Source organism: Gracilinanus agilis, chromosome 4 (genome assembly GCF_016433145.1).
Source record: "Gracilinanus agilis isolate LMUSP501 chromosome 4, AgileGrace, whole genome shotgun sequence".
Lineage (NCBI taxonomy): Eukaryota > Metazoa > Chordata > Mammalia > Didelphimorphia > Didelphidae > Gracilinanus > Gracilinanus agilis.
This window is the reverse complement of record NC_058133.1, coordinates 328812984-328832458: the sequence shown is the minus strand read 5'-3', so window position 1 is coordinate 328832458 and position 19475 is coordinate 328812984. Positions and strand designations below refer to the sequence as shown.

Here is a 19475-nt window from a genome sequence, read left to right as displayed (position 1 = left end):
GTCCCTTTTTATAAGGATGTGTGTTCACATTTTTTCTTTTCCTCTTTTGTTGCCCTCTTCCTATGTATTTTATTGATGCTTCCTACTTCAGATGAAGTAACTAGTTCTCTGTTGAGCCTTTCACTGCACTCTGATCTGTCTTTTCTATGAGGTAGTTCAAATAAAATCATAGAATTATTGGAGTTAAAAGAAACCCTAGAGACCTTCGCACAGAATCATCCCTTAGTTTACAGATGAATTGAGGCTTCTTGCCTTTGTTAACACTAAAGATTTAAACTTGCTGTTAAGAAATTGGGTAATCCATAAATTAGACAGTAATTTTGTTACATTAAATTGTGGGGAATTCATCTAGAGATCATTTTCAAATTATTGAAAATTTGTACTTTATTAATTTATATCTGTGGTTACTTAGCTGTGAATATTTCTGTTTCTAGCCTTAAGTTTTTGGAGGGATCAGATCAGTCATGCAAACTAGTATTTTGGTACTGTATTATCTTGATATTAGACTATCCTAATAATGGATTATTTTCATCTTGGGTAACAATTAGGATGGTTGTTGTCAGAGCTCAAGAGTTATGACCAGTGTCAACAGATTAATTGTATATTTGGTTTCTAATACTATCTGCTGTTGATTTTAGGGGTTACTTAAGTATACTTTACATCACAAACTTGTGAAAACTAGTTATGGAAGACTTTCAGAAATACAGCAAGACTGGCATCATGATTACATGTCCCAAAGAAGATACCTTCTGAAATGGTCTTTTCTGTCTTTAGATAATTTGTTACAGTATCTTCAACTTATTCGTAATATATGTATGTAAGTGGATTGGTTTTTTTGGTATGTCAGTATATAAGTGGATGGGATTATATGTGTGAACTCTGTTTATACTGATAATTCATTTATAACTGTCTTAGAGAGTTGTCTTCAGGTTCAAAGAGGTTATGCGATTTGCAGGTGGTACACAGGTGGTTACACTATCAGAAATAGGATTTTGCTAGCTATAAATCCACCCCATCTACCATACTTTGCTTCCTCATTTAATGTAGTTTTAAATGTATGTATTCTCAGATATTACCTATTTTGGTCAAAGTTGTCTTTTTGGTTAGTCTCCAAGACCTAGTCTGGAAAATCTTTTATTCTTGGGTCATAATCTTCTGTTCATTTAGCTTGTCGGCATTGGTGACTTGTTTGTAAGATTACTTCACAATACTCAAAACCTGAAACAGGCAACAGGTAGCATCTTGTCCTGGAAAGAGATCCTTGTTTCTACATAGCATAAATGACTATCAGTTAGTGATATGTGGTTAGGAGAGATGGATCCAGAGTTACTTTTATTACTGCTGTTAGGATTATATCTCTAGAGAACATGTTTAATTGCTGTTTGGTCAGGACCATGGTGAGAGGAGAAATAAAAAGTCCATTCTGTTTATCAGTCTTTCTGTAACCATGGCCAAGACTATGTGGATTGACATTTTGTATTGTGTACATCAATGTTCCTCATTATTAAGGATAGTATGGTTAACTTAACCTATATAAAAAATACAATAACTTAGTTAATAACTCAACTTTCTTTGAGGAACAACTTTACTAAACTTTTTCTTAGCACTAAAATCATTAAGTAGTTTGGTTTGAGAGTTTGATTTTGAGTAAATTCAACCCTGCATTATTTCCTAGGAGACTTGTCTCTTTTGCTGATATTTATATGGTAGTTATCTTGTGATGGTGGGGTGGGGAGGATAAGAAACAGTAGTAGCATATTTTATCTATACATTTCTGTATTTTCAAATGTTCTTAGGAAAAATTCTTTTCAAGAAATGTATTGCTTGGCCTATATATATTGGCTGGCAAAATAAGTCTTTTTTTCTGTTTATATAAAGGGCTTCAAGTATATAGAGAATGTTTTTACTAGTAGTTAATCAGCAAATGTTTTAAGACCTGGAGAACATAAAAGTGATAAAGAAGAGTAACTGTTGGATACTCTTTCTGATTTGGGTGGGTGTTGTTTCTTTTTCTTTTTCTTTTTTTTTTAAAGCATAGGATATCTCACAAGTGATTCTTCTCTTACAAATAGCATTTTCAGTATTAAAGGCATATTGCTAGGAGTTATAGAGGATCAAATAGCCTTTGCCCTCAAGAAGAACATAGTCCATTTAGACGAGTCATAAATATGAAATTTTGATAATAGTTTTGTGTAGCAGTGTAAGAAACAGTACTCAAATTTAACTGAAGTGAAAGAAAGACAAGTGCTATAGGAGCTCAGAGGAGAGAAATAATTCTGGTAACTTAGTTTATAACTCTTGAGATTATATATTTTATTAAGTAAGTATTGAAGAGAGGAAAAACCTTACATAGACAAGTTTTGGGCCAAGAATGATATGGATTAAGTCCTAAAATGATTTACCAAGGAGGTCTTCAAAGCTTTGCCAATAATGTCTTTACATTTTCATCTGTAAGAAACAAAATTTCATAATACAATAATTTCTGTGGGTATTGTTGATGTGGAACTTGATCTAAAAAATTGAAAGAATAACTTATACCATTCAATCTACTGAATGCTTTCTACGTGCAAAGCAAAAGTCTAGAACATGAAGACTGACTTGATTCCTAACTGTAGGAAATCATAACTGACTGTAATAACTCATTTAAATTTTTTTTAAACCCATACCTTCCATCTTAAGACTCTATGCCAAGTATTGGCTCTAAGGCAATTAGGGTTAAGTGCCTTCCCCCCAAGGTCATATAGGTAGGAAGTATCTGAGGTCAGATTTGAATCTAGGAATCCAGGCCTTGCTCTCTATCCACTCAGCCACCTAGCTGTCCCTATAATTAATTTATACAGCTTAATAATGTAAAATATTTGCTCAAAATATGTGAAACTGGTAGTCCTTATTTTTATTTCTTTTTTAAATAAATGAGTAAAACAGGTTCTGGGGAGGTTAAATGACTTGACTATGGTTATATACATAGGAAGTGTTTGAAGTGAGATTTGAACCCAGATCTTTTGATGACTGTTTCTTAACAAGTTTCCTTTCTAGTCGTAGAGAAAAGATGTCTACACATAAACAAGTAATCATTGGTTCAAGACATTACACTCAAGAATTGGAAGAGGCTCATAGGCCATCTAGTTTAAATCCTTCATTTTGTAGATGAATAAATTGAGACCCATGAGTTAACTGGCTTGTCTAAGGTCATTTAATCCAGGACCTCTGACTAGGGCAGGGGTCGGCAACCTTTTTGGCCGTGAGAGCCATAAATGCCACATTTTTTAAAATGTAATTTCATGAGAACCTTACAGTGCTCACCATGTGCGCTCCTGAAACAGCGCTTGAAAAAAATTGACTTTATGGCTCTTGCAGAAAGAGCCATACATTGCTGACCCCTGCACTAGAGAGTCAATGATTTTTTTTCTGGTTTCTTCCCCTGTGACTGACCACCATGTCAAGATAGCCACTCTAGAGCTGAAGGGGGAGTGGTATGAGAGGCCAGTTAGTCTAACCCTCTTTTTTACTGTAATTAGTAGTAGCAGTCACTTCTGTCACAGTAGATTTAAAAATTCTTGTAAACCTTTTGAAACATTTCTGATAACTAGTATCCTCTCCTAACTATACTCCTTCCATCAGTCTGTGCTAATTTATCATGTATATTTTTTGCAACAGCTACATTTACCATGAATTCTCTTTAAGTAAATGCTGAGGTTGCTGAAAGGACAGAAGGATCGCATTAAGCTTATTGAGTTAGGGACCATTACATTTTAATAGTGGGATTTTAACTTAGTAATTATTTTGGAGGACTTTCCTTTTCAAACTAAAGAATTTGAACTTTGGATAACAGGGATCTGGGAAAGCACAAAAGTGAGGTGGGGATATCATGAAAGTAGATGTTTTTATGAAGCATATTTTGATAGTGATATTTGGGAGATAATTGAGTGGGAAGAGGCTCTGGCCAATAATGAGAGTTAGGATGTACCCTAAGAGAAATAATCCAGAAGATGATGGTGACAGCTCAGAAAAGGGACTATGTTGAAAGATAGTACAGAAGAATATGCTGGAGTTGGTGGCCTGATATGAAGAGTCAGGAAGCAGAAAGGACATGTTCTGAGTGAGAGTAGGTGACATTTGAGAAAATAGAGCTGTAACCCAGGAGGTAGCTGAGCTGTAGTAGGAACCATGCCCAAAGTGAGGTGTTTTCCATTTTTGACCTTATTCATGTCAGAAGGGGGAATAGAGAGGTATAAGACTGGAAGCAGCAGTCTTAAGTTCTGTTCTTTGAGGGACAAAGTCCTGTAAGCTTTGTTACTAGTTACAAATTTTTGCATATTTAGCTAATAATGAATGCTTAAACTAGAATATTTTCAGCTTCTGCTGCAAACCCTTAACTGTCCCTGTATCTACTTTTAGCAAAATTTCAAAATTTTGCATCAATTTATTCTACATGGCTAGGCAGAGGGTGGGTTCTGAACCACTTATTAATATTGTGCTTGTTGCTTTATGCTCCACTTAGTCTCATTCACAGTTTCCAAACTGATTACATTACCAAAAGATGGATGAAATCTACGTTTTTCTACAATAGACAGAAAAATAAGGTTCAACAAATGGAGTTTTCCCCTTTGCTTTGGAAATTGAAAATATGCTACCTTGAAATTTAATTAACTTTGGTACTTGCCTGTTTACGTTGGAGTATAAATTTTGCCGAGGAGCGAACTGTCTGTAGGGAGTATTTAAGTTCATTTAACCAGAAAGCAAATGTTTTAGCAGTATGCAGCACTTACAGATAGAGAATTGTTGGGATTTTTCTTAAGTTCAAAAGCTTACATGACTTGGTCGTGATTTTATTCCCATTACAGTATTTTTATAGTAGAACCTTATTGATCCTAGAAGGCTTTAATCATAATCCTTTGTGATAGTTGCAAGATCACTGAAATGGGTTTCAGAATATTCAGATTTGTCTTGGCCTTGGACACAAGTTTTCTCAGTGGTGTAATGAAAAGTTTGGAATAGTTGACCATGATTGATTTGCTCTCCAGAATTTTGAGTCTACTAAGTGCTATTTATGTGAAATTTTACTGTTTTTACTTTATTTGCTATGAAATCATAGGGCCAATAAGAACCTTAAATCATAACATTCTTCTGTAACTTTTGAGTCTAGACCATGAAGAAAACCCAAGAAACTTGTTGGTAATGTGGTTGACTTCTCAATAGTGATTGACTTCTCAAAAGTATATTGAGAACACAGACTGTACAGTTCATGATTACATATAGACTTGGGGGGACACACAGATAAATTTGCTTAAACTAATTTAAAAATGTAGAAGCAAGTATAACAAGTTGTGACAAGCTACTGTTGCAAGTATTTCATAGGCCATGCTGCAAGTCTTTTAAAAAATTATTTTTAAATGTTAGAAGCGGGTTTTAAAATCTGAGAAAAGGAAGCCTATAAATGTGAAGTGTGTAGTCCAGTGTTTTTATTAGCATAAATTACATCAATAAATTTTAATAAATTTGAAAGCAAAGAAACAAAGGCCTGTTGGTCCTTTGTTTCTTTAGCCCTAACCTAAACACAAGTAATATTTGGGAACTGCTTCCTGTAGTAAGGAAACTATGCAAAATGATAATATTGCTTCTGATATAATGAGGTAATTTTACCCTGGTTCTTCCATGACTTGTGTTCAGTATTATCTTCTTGGGTGCTTACTATGTGTTAACTAACGATGTCTGTCATAGAATATTGAAATTGCTTCTCTTGTAACCTCTATAAGTCTTTGTCTCTAGACTGTGGAGCTTGAACTATGTATCTTGAGTTGCTTTGCACAATTCAGCATTATATTATAGATGATTTATCTTTGGGGGTGCTCATGATTACTACTGTTTTTTGTAAATTTGAGGAAAGTATGAAATTCTGTTACATTATGAGGTACAGAGAGAAAGAAGGGGTTAAAAATAAGTTTGCTATTTATTTTTGGGGGTGTGGAGGGGTACAGGTTGAGAGAATAATTCATCCTACTTCTCTGTTACCAACCCCCAGTTAATCTCCTCCCTGGATGTTTTGCTGACAGATAGAAAAGAACCTTGCTGAGTAATAGAAACTAGTAAATTGGTTACATTGCATGTTAATAGATATAGTGGCAGGAATTGGGAGGGGTAGAGAAGTAGTGATTGTCAAGTTCACTTTTATGCACTGAAATGGGCTTATAGATAACTTTTGTTGTAATTCATTAGTTTTACAAGACAATCAACTCTGTTTACCTTAATGCATTCATAAAACTTATGAATTGTTTTTATGTATGTTCTGTGTTTATACTTTTTCTAAGCTATTTTAATAGGAGCTTTTGAGGCTAGTCATATTTCTGGCTTTACATAGTTCCATATGCATAGGGTGCAATTTTTTATATTTGATACATATGTTAATTGATGAGATGGCTTTACAGAATTGTACAGAATTTGTGATACTCAGATAAAAGATGAGTAACTTTTAAGTTAATTTAAAACTTTTTTTGCTTTCAGTATAATAATCATGAAATTCGCTCTGGAAAACACATTGGTGTTTGCATCTCAGTTGCAAATAATAGACTTTTTGTTGGATCTATTCCCAAGAGTAAAACAAAGGAGCAGATTCTTGAAGAATTTAGCAAAGTAACAGGTAAGTTGAACATAGTTAAGACTTAGCTTTATAGTGGAAGTTTTTTTTTTTTTTTGAGTGGAGATAAATTTTACATTTTTAGGCATTTAAATGATTTTGTAAAATACTGCACTTATTCTATATGTATTCAGTTGTACTATTTGAGTTTTAAGTCAGTATCTGGTTCTTATTAACTCAGTATAGTTTAAGAGTTCAACTACAAAACAAGACGAGAACCTCAGGGATTGTGGGGGTTACCAAAAACTTAATTCCTTTAAATCAAAATTACTAGATGACGACATGTCTCTTTGTCATGCTAGAGTTGTTTTTTACATTTTCATTATCTTGGAGAAGCACAATTTCAAAGAAACAGTTGTCAAGTTTGTCTACTTCAAATAATTTGTTAAGTAGAAGTATGTGGCAAAATCTGTTAAAAGAAAATTCCCAATTCAATAGTCCAAAATTGAAATAAGCCTATTTTTGGTGTGGGCTAGGAAAGTTTTTTTGGTCTATTTTTTCTACTTGTGGTATTTATATTTGGATTTGTCTATTACCGTTGTCTTAAGACAATCATGTAAATAAATAATAATTCTAATAGAAGTCAACAACATTCCTAATAAAAAATACCATATGCTTTCATTGCATGAAAGTTTATTTTTCTTAATGATTTGTGTTTGGGGAGAATTCTTAATTTAATTTAGGTAAATTCATTACAAACACACCCCAACATATCTGTTCATTTTGAAAATCTTAATAGAAGACTCCACTAAATGAAGTGACCAAAATTTTAAAAATTACATCCTAGGTAAAAAACAAAACAAAAATTAGTTTTTTTTGTTTTATTCAGTTTGTTAAACAAGGTGGTTGTTTAATTTCAGAGGGCCTTACAGATGTCATTTTGTACCACCAACCGGATGATAAGAAAAAGAACAGAGGTTTTTGTTTCCTTGAGTATGAAGATCACAAAACTGCTGCTCAGGCCAGGCGTAGGTTAATGAGTGGCAAAGTGAAAGTCTGGGGAAATGTGGGCACAGTTGAATGGGCTGACCCTATAGAAGATCCAGATCCTGAAGTCATGGCAAAGGTAATAACTGAGAAAATAATGTTTTAAAGTACAATAGAAACTTGTTTTTTGAAAAGAAAGTAGCTGGTAAAGATTTGAACAATTATAATAGAATTTGGAGGACTTTTTGCAACTAGATGGTACACTGGATGAACACTGGACTTGGAATAAGGAAGACCTGAATTCAAATTCCACCTTAGACACTTAACTCCTTTTCTCTGACTATAGGCAAGTCACTTAACCCTCTGTCTCAGTTTCCTCATCTGTGGTGATGGTGTTTAGTCATTTTCCGTTGTGTCCAACTCTTTCTGACTCCATTTGAGGTTTTCTTGGCAAAGATGGCAGAATGGATTGCCTTTTCCTTCTCCAGCTTCTTTTACAGAGGAAGAACTGAGGCAAACAGGGTTAAATGACTTGCCCAGAGTCATACAACTAACAAGTATCAGAGGTCTGATTAGAACTTGGGAATAAGAGTTTTTCTGATTCCAGGACCAGTATTCTATGTACTATGTCACCTAGCAGCCTCTTTCTCATCTGTAAAAAGGGGCTAATTATGGCACCTACCTCCCAGCATTGTTGTGAGGATAAAATGAGATAATTTATATGTTTTTTTGCAAACCTTAAGTGATATATGAAGCCTAGCTATTATTATTTTATACATTTACATTTATCAAAGGATAAAAAAAGAAACTTATAATCTTGACTTAAAATTCTGCATGTAAAAGACCATTTTCTGAGTTTTGGAGCAATTAGTTGGTGTATGAGGGACAGGGAAGTTTTTTTAAAACTAAATGATAAATACACTTAGCTAGCTCACGTAAGTGTAATGTATGCATAAAGTTTTGTGTAATTAATTTTAGATCTTAATTCCTTTATAAGGAAATTCAGAAATTCATTTTATAATAAAGACTGGATTTTTGGGTTTTCATATTATTGGTATGTGTTTATGATGATTATACTTCATCACAGTCTTCCAAATGATAACTAAAAAAAGCCTTGTATGAGCACAAACTAGTAATGGGATTAGAAATATAATCTATGTAGAAAGTTTGAAGCCTTAGGAATTTTTTATATATGGTTAGCCCATATGGTGGAGGATCTTGCAGTATGAAATTTTGCTAGCAGCAGGAGCAGCAGGCTGAATCTTGGCAAATGTGTGATGATGGCACCAAACTCAATTGTTTGTTAGACTAAAGTCCTATGCCTAAAAATAGTGAGTGCTTGTTCTGGCCCTAGCTGAGCTGTGGCAATTGAAGAAGATTTAGCTATTATTAGTTATACTGCTTCAGAAATCAGTTGAGACATTGCTATAAGAGTAAACACCTCAAGAATCAACATCAATGCTAGTAGTACAATTTTCAGTTTGATCACCTGAGGAATTTCCTTTATTAATAGTTTGGTTGACTTAGATATAAGATATAGTTCATCTTTATCTTTAATCCATCTTCTGATGAGTCAGAGGCACATTGTTAGAAATTGAGGTAGCATTTGAGATCCTTGTTTTAGGGTGGGATTAAGGGTCTTCTAAAGTTTTGCAATTTATAATGTAGATAGAAACTTGGTTGGTTGGTATCAGAGAGTTAAGGCCTGGTAGAGAATTCAAGTGTTATCAAGAAAACTTGGGCCAGGAAAAGGTGTGAGTTTTGTTCACACCCAATAAGAATTTTTACAGATTGGATCTGCACCTAGATTATCTTACTTGAGAGAAACAGTACTTTTCTCATTATACCCTTGCTGCTTCCTGGTCTAAGGTTTCTTCATTGTGTTGGTTTGGTAGGCAGTTAAAGAAAGTTTAGGTTAAGGAGATATTTTATGTTACAATACTGGGAGCAGCTGGGTGGCTCAGTGGATTGAGAGCAAGGCCTAGAGATGGGAGGTCTTGGGTTCAAATATGACCTCAGACATTTCCTAGCTGTGTGACCTTGGGCAAGTCACTTAACCCTTATTGCCTAGCCCTTACCGCTCTTCTGCCTTACAACCAATAACCCAGTATTGATTCTAAAATGAAAGGTAAGGGTTGGAAAAAAAAGATGTTTCACTCTAAGTGAGTTATTCAACTATACAGAAGTTTTCCATTGAAAACTTTATATTTTGTAAATGTTTCTATTAATAAATATGCTCATACTTTTTTCTTCTGATGAAATAATTTTGAAGTCAACATTTGATAACTTTATTTTGACTTCCCTAATGTCTCTTTACTCTCAAAAAAGAATACTTTATTTTAACCAAGTATGAGCAAAGCAAAAGAATGTGTCTGGCAGTATATACCTCCTTATGTTCCTATAGTCTACCACTTCTCAACTGTGAGAAGAGAGGTGATATCCTTCATTTGTGAGCACACATCATCAGCCAGCACATTGGTCAGATTTCTTTCTGGGATATCTTTCATTGGTTCTCTTTTGTTATCATCTGTGAATTGTTCTGATCCTCTGTATTTGTATTTGCTTGTACAAGTCATCCCAAGTTTCTATGAATTCTTTATATTTCTCATTTCTTATGGCACAATAACATTGCACTGAATTCAAATAAAACAATTGTTCAAGTATTCCTCAGTCAAGGGCACTCAATTTTTCTACCACAAAAAAGCTTCTATAAGTATTTTTGTGGTTATTTCTTGTCCTTTACCACTTTGGGATATATGCTTCATGGTAGTATCACTCACCAGGCCAAAGGGTGTGTAGTTTAATGGGTTTTTATATTATAATGCAATACCAAAATCTTACTATTCTTTCTAAGATCAAAAAGGAAAATGTCTTGCTTTCTAGGAAGCTTTTATATTATTAACTCATTACCTCTTTATTGGCTATTAGCTTTGGGGTTTTAGTTATCGTTTAGAATATACCTTCATTCTCAAGGAAATACATGATAGAAGCATTTCATGCTTTAAATTTTTGGAAATGCAGCACTTTGAAAATTTTTATTTTTATTTTTCTAATTACAGGTCAAAGTGTTATTTGTACGTAACCTTGCCAATACTGTAACAGAAGAGATTTTAGAAAAAGCATTTAGTCAGTTTGGGAAACTGGAACGAGTGAAGAAACTAAAGGATTATGCATTCATTCATTTTGATGAGAGAGATGGTGCTGTAAAGGTAAACAAGTGGGAATTGATATTGGGTAACTTGAGTAATTTAAATAAGTCATTCATTTAAAATTATGAATTGCCTAACCAAAATTTAGAAGCTGGACGTGACCTTAGAGATTGTTGAAGACATTAATGACTAGGTGAAGTGACTAAACTAATATTATTATACTACAATTGAGCCTAGATGACCACTTCATTGATACCTAATACACCAAAATTATTTTTAATAAAATTCTATGGTGGCTTTATGAAAAAAAAAAAAAAAACAGGTTCACTGATCCCCAAGTTAAGATTTTTTGTTTTTTAGACTATCTCCTATGGGATACCACTACATCTAAAGTTCTAAAACTAACTGTTGAGTTGAAAATTAATTATCACTAATCAACACCTGATATTTTTAGGCAATGGAAGAAATGAATGGCAAAGACTTAGAAGGAGAAAATATTGAAATTGTTTTTGCTAAGCCACCAGATCAAAAAAGGAAAGAACGCAAAGCTCAGAGGCAAGCGGCTAAAAATCAAATGTAAGTATAAACGTGCAAATTTTGTTGGGTCTGATTGAAAAGATTTCAGGAAATAATGTCCTAATTTGCAATTTTTGATTATATGATGTACTTAAAATTTTTTTTTCTTTCTAATGAAGTTTATATAATCTGAAAAGAGTTACATGCCCAACAATAATTTTAAGAGTTAATGGGAGGGGGGTGCTCAGTGGATTGAGAGCCAGGCCTAGAGACGGGAGTTCCTAAGTTCAAATCTGGCAGACACTTCTAGCTGTGTGATCCTGGGCAAGTCACTTGACCCCCCACTGCCTAGGCCATACTACTCTTCTGCCTTAGAACCAATACACAGTATTGATTCCAAGTTAAGGGTTTAAAAAAAAAAAGAGTTAATGGGAAGTTAGTTTACATACATCTTTTAAATGAAGACAATCTGTTATAATTGTAACAACTCGATTATCTAGAAAATTAAGCTCCATTTCTAGATGTTTGTCTCATGTGTTCCTTAAACTTTGGCATGTTTTATTAGTACAGGCATCAGTATAGGTAGACGATAAATGAGTATTATGGAGATTAAGGGTCATCAGAAATCTTTTCAGAAAAATTGCTTGCAGCTGGAGAGTCGTAAATAGGTACCTCCATTTGTAAGTCAACCTGGACTTTTCAGTTAATCAGTAATCATATACGAAGTACCTACTACATTCCAGGCAGGTGCTTAAGTGCTAGGGATACAAAAATAGGCAAATGATAAGCTCTGTCCTCAATTAGCTTACGGTCTTTAGTCATGCTAAAGATAAGGGTTAGCTCTTTGAGAATAGATTGCTTCATTCCTTTTATTTCTATCCTCATACATTAACACAATATGGTGGCTTGATTATTAATAAAGTGAAAAAAAATTATTTTCTAAAACCCTTAACCTTCTGTCTTTGAGCCACAAGAGTGGTAAAGGCTAGGTGATGGGTGTTAAGTGACTTATCCAGTGTCACACAGTTAGGAAGTGTCTGAGGCCAGATTTGAACCTAGGATCTCCGTCTTTAGGCCTTGCTCTCTCAATCTACTGAGCCACCCAGCTGCCCTCTAAAGTGAAAAATTTTTATAAGTAAATACAAAGTGACATTTTTGTGTTTTTAACACCTTTTTTTTTTTATCTAATCTTAGAAAAGTGTAATGTTGGTTAAAAGGTTTATTTTATAAATGAGTAAACTGAAGCTTGGAAAGAGGTTACATAACTTGCTAATGCTTAATAAAACAAGTGTCAAGAGGCAGAATTTAAACCCATTTCCCTCTGACTTCAAATCTAGCATATTTTCACTATATCATATTCAGTCTATGAAATTAAAGTTATAACTGTTTCAACTATTAAGTATAACAAATGTATGTTTTCAGTAAGCATAGTGTTTTCATCTTGTTATGCTTTTGTACTGTATCTCTTCAATTCTATAGATATTTAGGGTTTATTACTATTTATAGTATATATGGTGCTATACTAGCTGAAATTTCAGGATAAGACTTTTTGTGTAATTAAAAATGTTTAAAATGGGGGGCTATAATTATTATATTTATAATTATATGAGATGAGGAACTAATGTATCCTATTTTGTACTGCATATATAATGTTAGTTATTGTGTGTGTTAGAACAAAAAAAGAATTACTATCCAACTTAACATATGTAATGTCTGAAAGGACAATGACTTGCTGTTCAGGGTTTTGTATATTTACTTTCTCCAAAGTTAAGGTATTTCAGGGGTATAACAAGTTTCTTGATATTTTTATAGCTAATTAACTTAGGTAAATAATTGGGTAAAAACAATCATAGAAATTGGGAATTAAGACCTAAGAAAATGGACTTGGGCAAAAATAAGCAAATGAATGACTTTTCTTTGAAAAGTTCAGTATGATAGGTATCACTTTTGAATACTTGACTCTTATCAAGTAGTCATACCCATTTGTACGTTAACCTGTGAAATTGAGCTGCTAAAAGAAATCTAAAGGAAAACTTTTGTAAATTAATAAATTAGCCTTTTAATTTTATTTGCTTGGTCTATTAGAGGTACAGTACATCTGCATTTCAGTTTTTGGTTCACCACAAATATGGTAGGGGGCTGGGACATGATAAGAAATATCTAGAACATTCCTGGAATGTCCACCCAATGGTACAGATTGTTCAGTTTTTGTTCTTTCGTGGATATAACTGAAGAGACTTGAATTTATCACATTTCTTATAATTGTCTTTTCAGTTTTTCTTGATATTCAGAAGGTTTTAAGCAAGAAATAGTTAATATTTTATAACCAACTTATCACATCTCTAAGGTGTGTGGATTAGAGTTCTTTGACTAAAATTCTGACAATGTTAGTAATTTTTGAGTCTGCTATCATATTAGTAGATGTGATATTCATTTTTCTACCCCATAATCACTTCAAAATTTTTGCTAATGAACATTGAAAAGTTTCATGACCTGAAAAGTAACAGAAAAACAAATATTTGGCAGCTTTGGAAGGATGGGGAAAGAGGTGTGAGGCAATACAGGATATAGTTCATAATCCAAATCACTCAGTAGCTGAAAGGTGGAAATTTAAATCATTCAAATAAAATGTTCAAGTTGGAGGAGCACTTTAAAGAGAAATATACATTAATGTAAGTTATATGTTAAGTAAAATGGAAGTTGACTCGATGTATCCTAAGCATTACTATTTTTGATTTTGTATTCTTTCTAAAAATAACTGATGAATTTATAATCCAAATGAGTTAGCAAAACAGTGAAATGAAAATGTGAAGGTTATGTGTTTTTTAAAATGTTAAAGTTTTGAGGTTACTGATGTCCTATAATGTATCCCTGAGCTTTGGAGGTAGAGGTACTGTATTCTAAACCTGGCCCTAAAGACCCTGAACAAGTCAACCTCTGAAGTTTAGTTTCCTTATTTGTGAAATTAGAATTATACAAGTACTTTGTAGAACTTTGAAGTGCTTTTATGAGATGTACTATTTGTAGTAATCTTTTGATGTAAGTATTTTTGCTTGTAATATATTAAAAATGTAGACATGCTTAAGACAATGCTTTTCTATTGCCTCTTTCTTTGGCCTGACAAGATCTGAAATTCTTAACACTGTTAGAGAAAGGGGAGGAAAGTACCTTGGCTGATACTTCTGTGGTATTTATCCTTCTTTCTCTTCACATAGTTCCTTTGTCTACCTGGATCCATAATAAATTTATAAGGGATCCTAAGCTGGTGAAAATATAAAGTGACAGTTATTTAATGATAGTAATGAAATGCTGAATTAAAAATTTTCTCAAATGAAGAAATTTCTTGCCTTTCTGTCCTATGTAGTCTTCTCCAATCAGTCTTCCTAAAACATCACTTTCATGTCACTCCTTTCCTAGAAACTTTAAAGAATCAAGTTCATATTCTATAAACTGGAATTTAAGGCCCACTTCAATCATATCTTGACCTATATTTTCAGTCTTTTTATTGATGCATGGGTTGCACCAAGATGGCTTTTCCTGTCCCTTCCAATTCTGATATTCTTTGGTTTTGTCCAGGAGTGGAATTGCTGCCTTGGTAATGAGTTCCCTATTATTGGAGGTCTTTTACCATAGGATAGATGCCCTCTTTTATATTCCTGCTTGGGCATGGGTTTGATAAAATTACCTCTTAAAGAGTTTTCTAGCTCTGGGATCCCCCAAACTGGTATATATAACTCTTAATCATTTTAAACTTCTGAATGTAGTTCTTTGGAAAAGAAAAAATGAAAACTAGTGTATATGAACTAGGAGGGAGGCAGAAGTAGTGGTTTTAAATTACGGAAAATTAATTGGGGAATGAAAATGGGAAAGATATGCAAGGAAACTTTTTGAGCATTTATTTAATACCATCATAACTCCACAAGCATGTAAAATTATTTTGTTGTAATGGAATTTTATTACCAGTATATAGATAAAAATAATTTTACTAGAGAAAAAAATTCCTCTTGAGAAGATGAAGGGCCTGTAGGTAATAAATTAGCCTTAAAAAATAACATTAAATCTTGTAGAAGAAAACTAATGCCAAATAATCTTAAACAGTATCTCCCCCCAAGATTCCTCTCCAATAAAAACCCTAAATAAACCAAAAAAGTTCCATAGTATTTCATTCTGGGTCTTTTTGTTATTCTAGTGGATAATTTAGGAAGTTATTTATGATATATTTGAGTTGGGGAAAGGAGGAATAAGTATTGTAATTGGAAAAAACTGTGTGTGTGTGTGTGTGTGTGTGTGTGTATGTGTTTGGTCTAGTCACTTTTGCAATGTTAGGCAAAAAAAGGGTTTGAGCATGATAAGTAATGAATATCGAAGTCAGAGATATGTAACTATAGTTACTGCCAAGTTCCCTTAAACTTTTTACTGTTTGTTTTTCAGGCAGTACACTACATATTAACTCTAGTCAAAGTTGACCAATAGATCATTTGTTGTCCAATATATTCTTTCATGATATTTGCTGTATTGGGATAATATATTTTTAATTTTTTAAAACCTCTTCATCCTAAATGAAATTTTAGTTTCTTTATCTTTCTATAATGGCTATAGAGGACAATAGATTTTGGATGTTCTATTACTAGTATAGAAAGGGCAACAATAACATGTTACTAAGGAGAATGAAAAAATAGTTTTCAATAGATTTTAAATGCTCTAATAGTTCTCCATATTCAGCTCTAAAAAGTTGACTTAAAAGTGTGAAGTTCATGGAATTGATTGCTGAAGGGATAATTAGGAAAAATGTTTCTAGCAGTATTAGGAATTTCTGTATATTTAATTATGAAAGGGGAACCAGGAAAAGAATGAAATTTTTTTGCATATGATGGTTTTATTTTTATTCACCCTGCAGAAGATAATTCACTAAAAGTTAGTTCCTGATTTCCAGTAACTCATAGAACTTGTAGAGCCAGAAGAAATCATATATAAATGTGTGTTGTGTTTTATGTTACATAGTCTAGTCACTTTGCAAGAGGGAAAAAACTGAAAAGGGTTCAAGTGTGATGAATGGCATACATTAGAGAAAACCTCAGGGAATTCACAACCTCTCATTGCCCCAGGCAGATATATCGCTTTTAAGTTGAACAACTATTCATAAAATAGGCATAAGTAGGGGGAATTTCCTCAGTGGACGCCTTCTATATCCATGAAATAAAAATCAAAGATGAGAAAAGAGATCAAAATGAAGGAGGAGAGCTTTTAAGTGACAGGCCCATGGTCACACAGATGTAATAATTGTAGCACAGATATAGTTCAAAAATGAATCATCTGCTTTTCCCACCATTTCAGGGGATCTATTCAATTTCTAATAGTTTTGTTTTTTTCCTTAATAAGCAAGGGAAGAGCATATCTTCTTTTTTCATGTAGCATAGTCTAGTCCCACTTTCTCATTTATTTGATACTAATGTAGGATTAACTCCCATCACATAGCACAGTCTGAGTTGTTTTAGTTGTAAGAGGGACTTGGTAGCATAACTAGAGTAATAGGTGATCTTGGTTTTAAGTGCTGTTTGCTAAATTTGCTATTAAGAGCCCAGGAACTTTGGGCAAATCATTTAACTATGAGCTGCAAGTTTCTGATCTGTAAAATGGAGAAAGTATTTACAATTGCTTATTTCACTGGATTGTTCAGTGAATCAGATTAAATGACTGAACTTTAAACTGTTTATACTGCTTCAGATGTTAGTGGACCCATTTCACTTACTGCTCTGGAAAAATTAAGCTTCAGGACTCCTTAATACTTAGCCTTGTATATGCTTACCATGAATTGACTATCTTGAAATGAAAATTTTATGATAATGGAATATTATTTTAACTTGGTTACCTATGTGCATGTGTGCATTATTCCTAGCATATTACTCATCAGGTACCTTACTGAAAGGTGGTATGTATTTTATATTGCAAACTGATGGGAATAGATTAAGGTAGTGAGGTGGTGTTCTTTTTCAAAGAAATTTGAGTTTCTGATCCTCCTCCCCCCCCCCCCCCCAAATCTAGTTTTATTAAGAACATATGAAAAAGAATTTATTAGGTAGTTATGTGCAAGCACTGGATAAGCACTAGGGGAACAAACAGAAAAATGATACAGTATCTGTTCTCAGAGACTTCTCATTTTAGTTTGAGCAGACAACACAAATGGGTGGTTCAGCTACAGGACAGAAAGAACTCAAATGAAAGGCTTAAGATGTTGGTGTTAACTAATAAAGCTTATAGTTGGTTGACTCATTGTTCATCCAGAATGTTTTCTACATTGCAGATGGTAGCTTGTCCTAGTGGTTTGAGTGCTAAGTTTAAAATCCTGCCTCAGATACTTAACTGTGTGTATGACCTTGAAAGCAAATGATGAAATCACTTTTTGTCTCTTTCCTCATCTGTAAAATGGGAATGTTAACTACTTTACATGGTTGTTGCAGGGTTACATGAGCTATGTAAAGAAGTTGGTTATTAAAAGCACTTTTATACATGTAAGCCCTTATTAGATGAAATGGGTAAGATAGACAAACTGGTTTTTCTGTTTTTGGTTAATTTTTAAGTCTCTCAGCAAGCATTTATTAAGTACCTCTTTATTGCCAGGCACATTATAAAACACTGGTTTACCAAAGGTAAAAGTGAAGTAAGTCCCTGTTCTAAAGTTACTTGGACCTGTATAGTTAGATACAAAAGAGATGCTTTGAGAAGTACTTCTACAAGAAGGTGTTCTTTTTTTCCTTTTCTTTCCTTCAACTCTTTCTCTAAAACAAAAGATCAAGGACCAGGCAAGCAGGGTTAAGAGACTTGTCCAGGTTCACATAGCTAGGAAGTATCTGAGACCTGATTGAGCCTAGGTCTGCCTGGCTCTCAATCCATTGAGCCACCTAGCTATTCTCTGTTCTTTGAACCTTGAAGGAAACTAGTGATTCTAGGAGTTTGAGGTATAGAATATATGTGTTCCAGGAATGAGGAACAATTGATGAAAAGTACAAAGATTCAAGATGGAATACTTTCTATGGGAATCAGTAAAAAGGCTAGTTTGATTGTATTGAAGAATATATGAAGGGTAGAAATGTGTAATAAGGCTGGAAAGAATTGATTTGAGCCTTTGAAGGTCTTTAAATGCTAAAGAGAAGAATTGATATATATTTTCTTTAACATAAACCTTCTGGCTTAGAGTCAATAACTTTAAGTATTAGTTCCAAGGCAGAAGAGGATCTAAAGGCTAGGCAGTTGCGGTTAAATGACTTGCCTAGGAGTCTTAGAGGTAGGAAGTATGTAGGAAGTATCTGCAGCCAAATTTGAACCCAGGTCCTCCTGTCTCCTGACCTGGCTCTGAATCTACTGATCTACCCTAGCTGCCCTGTGATATTTGATTGTAGAGATGTGGGGAATAGATGAGAAAGGAGAGATTGTATGCATGCAGGGAGATGGATTGGGAGGCTCTTACTACAGTAATGTAGGGGAGAGGTTATGAACCTAAATTAGGGCAAATGGCTTTGTGAGTAAAGGAGATGGGAATAAACATGCATTAAGTGCCTACTGTTTGCCAAGCACTGTGGTTGGTTCTTTTAACTTTTTCAATTGATCCTCACCACAACCTTGTGAGATAAGTGCTATTATACTCCCATTTTATAGTTGAACAAGCATGTAGATAAGTGGCGTGTCTGGGTCAAACAACTACTAAGTATCTGAGGCTGGATTTGAACTCTGGCTCTTTGACTCCAGTGCAATACCCATTGTACCTCTTAGCTGCATCTAAAGAAAAAGAGATTGTCGGAAAAGATGATATGGAGTTAGGAATAATAAAACATTTTAGTAACAGATTGAAGGTGTAGAGTGAGTGAAAGTGAGGAGTTGATAATGACACCTAGGCTTTCAACTGGGCCATTGGAAATATGGTAGTATGTGTATAGTAGAAAAGGGATAAATGGGGAGGACCAATGGGTTGGTTCTTTTTGAGATCCCTAATTGGAAATGCCTAAAAGATGTTGGAAGGTAGCTCTGAAGAAAGTCTCAGACTGGTCATATTTATTTAATGTTTATTTCACACAACAGATTTTTATGGAGATAAAAAAATCATGGAAATTGGATGAGGTCATTGAGAGTGAAGTGAAAGTGCATCCCTAGGAAGGGGGGGGGTCGTTGACATTTAACAGATTATGTAAATAAAGATGGTGGAGGAATGTTAAAATGAGATCATTTAGAGATCAGTTCTGAGACTAATGTTTCTA

General features: G+C 33.8%; 1 protein-coding gene across 5 annotated transcripts in view; it reads left to right on the top strand.

Moving 5' to 3' along the window:
• The window catches only part of LOC123247450 (synaptotagmin binding cytoplasmic RNA interacting protein), a 33132-nt gene that overhangs the window by 7995 nt on the left and 5662 nt on the right, over window positions 1-19475 (top strand). For all 5 annotated transcript variants that reach the window (XM_044676348.1, XM_044676346.1, XM_044676345.1 and 2 more), the window contains exons 7-10: window positions 6502-6637; window positions 7495-7700; window positions 10621-10770; window positions 11165-11286. In XM_044676348.1, the coding sequence (XP_044532283.1) occupies window positions 6502-6637; window positions 7495-7700; window positions 10621-10770; window positions 11165-11286 (614 nt within the window). The remainder of the gene's footprint in view (window positions 1-6501; window positions 6638-7494; window positions 7701-10620; window positions 10771-11164; window positions 11287-19475) is intronic.